Below are 1,278 nucleotides of genomic sequence, written 5' to 3' on the forward strand. Positions count from 1 at the left end.
ATATATCATTTTTTATTCAATTTCGATTCATGTCTTTTATTATTATTTTTTTCCCTTATCAGCATGTATATCATGTTAAAGGTGAATTTTATTTTGATTAAAATTCAATCATAAATTTTGATTACATACAATATTATTGTTGGTTTAGCGTTAATATATATAACCAAGAAGTAATTAAGGGATTAATTTAGCCTTTTGATGTAGGGTTCATTTTTAAACACGCACTTAAAGAGTCATGGTGTCATTTGATAGGATGATATATCTATATCTTTATTATTTAAAGTCCAATTTTTTTAATATAATAATAAATTACTTTAGAAAATGCTAATAGTTAATTAGTTAGAATAACAACCTTGCCGTATTTGCCCACATATACATGCAACTACATATAAGGAATTTATGGACGCCCTCCAATATAGAAAGGATCTTGAAACCAACCCATCGTACTTTAATTCAACGACGCTCAATTTTACCTAATTCCCTAACATCCTTATTAATTATACAACAAATATAATGAAAATCCCATTACTTAAGAGCCTCACATTTCCCATGCTTCTGCTTCACACAAACACATGCATCCATGCCACCACCCACTACAACACAATTGTTCTAATTAAGCACTAAAATTCTTAAATTTATTACCCCCTAATTAAGTAGTAGTTATTATGGCTTCTTCTTTTCATGCTTCTTCAGCAATAATATCATCCATAATAGTGTCAATAATTATTCTCATTTGCATGCCATGTTCTGCTTTTGGCTTTATTAATGAGAAAGAGGTTATAGATGCTCCTTTGTTAACACAAAAGTTAGGAATTAATCGCACCATCAAAGTAGATATTAATGGCAATGGGGACTTCAAATCTGTTCAAGCTGCCATTGATTCCATTCCCGAAGGGAATTCCAATTGGGTCATTGTCCATGTTAGGAAAGGAGTATACAGGTACCGAATTAAATCAAGTCAAAATTTATTGATTAATTAATTAATTAGTACCTTGTTCTTTTTATAATAATTTCATATTATTAATGATTTAAAGAGAAAGGGTACACATACCAAAGACTAAGCGTTACATATTCATGAGAGGGAATGGAAAGGGAAGAACAGCCATAGTTTGGTCTCAAAGCTCCTCCGATAACATTGATTCTGCTACCTTCAAAGTTGAAGCCCGTGATTTCATTGCATTTGGAATTAGCTTCAAGGTGCGCTCTTATTATATCTCCCATTACGAGTTTTGATAGGTCAATATTTGAAAAACAGTCTCATTCTTAGAGGTATAATCA

General features: G+C 31.1%; 1 protein-coding gene across 1 annotated transcript in view; it reads left to right on the top strand.

Annotated features, from left to right (window-relative positions):
* LOC107637608 (probable pectinesterase 67) overlaps positions 538–1,278 on the top strand; it is a 3,390-nt gene continuing 2,649 nt past the window's right edge. Inside the window, exons 1-2 of the mRNA XM_016341005.2 lie at positions 538–940; positions 1,035–1,197. Coding sequence (XP_016196491.1) covers positions 666–940; positions 1,035–1,197 — 438 coding nt within the window. The 5' untranslated portion in view covers positions 538–665. The remainder of the gene's footprint in view (positions 941–1,034; positions 1,198–1,278) is intronic.

This window comes from Arachis ipaensis, chromosome B04 (genome assembly GCF_000816755.2).
Source record: "Arachis ipaensis cultivar K30076 chromosome B04, Araip1.1, whole genome shotgun sequence".
Taxonomy (NCBI): Eukaryota; Viridiplantae; Streptophyta; class Magnoliopsida; order Fabales; family Fabaceae; genus Arachis; species Arachis ipaensis.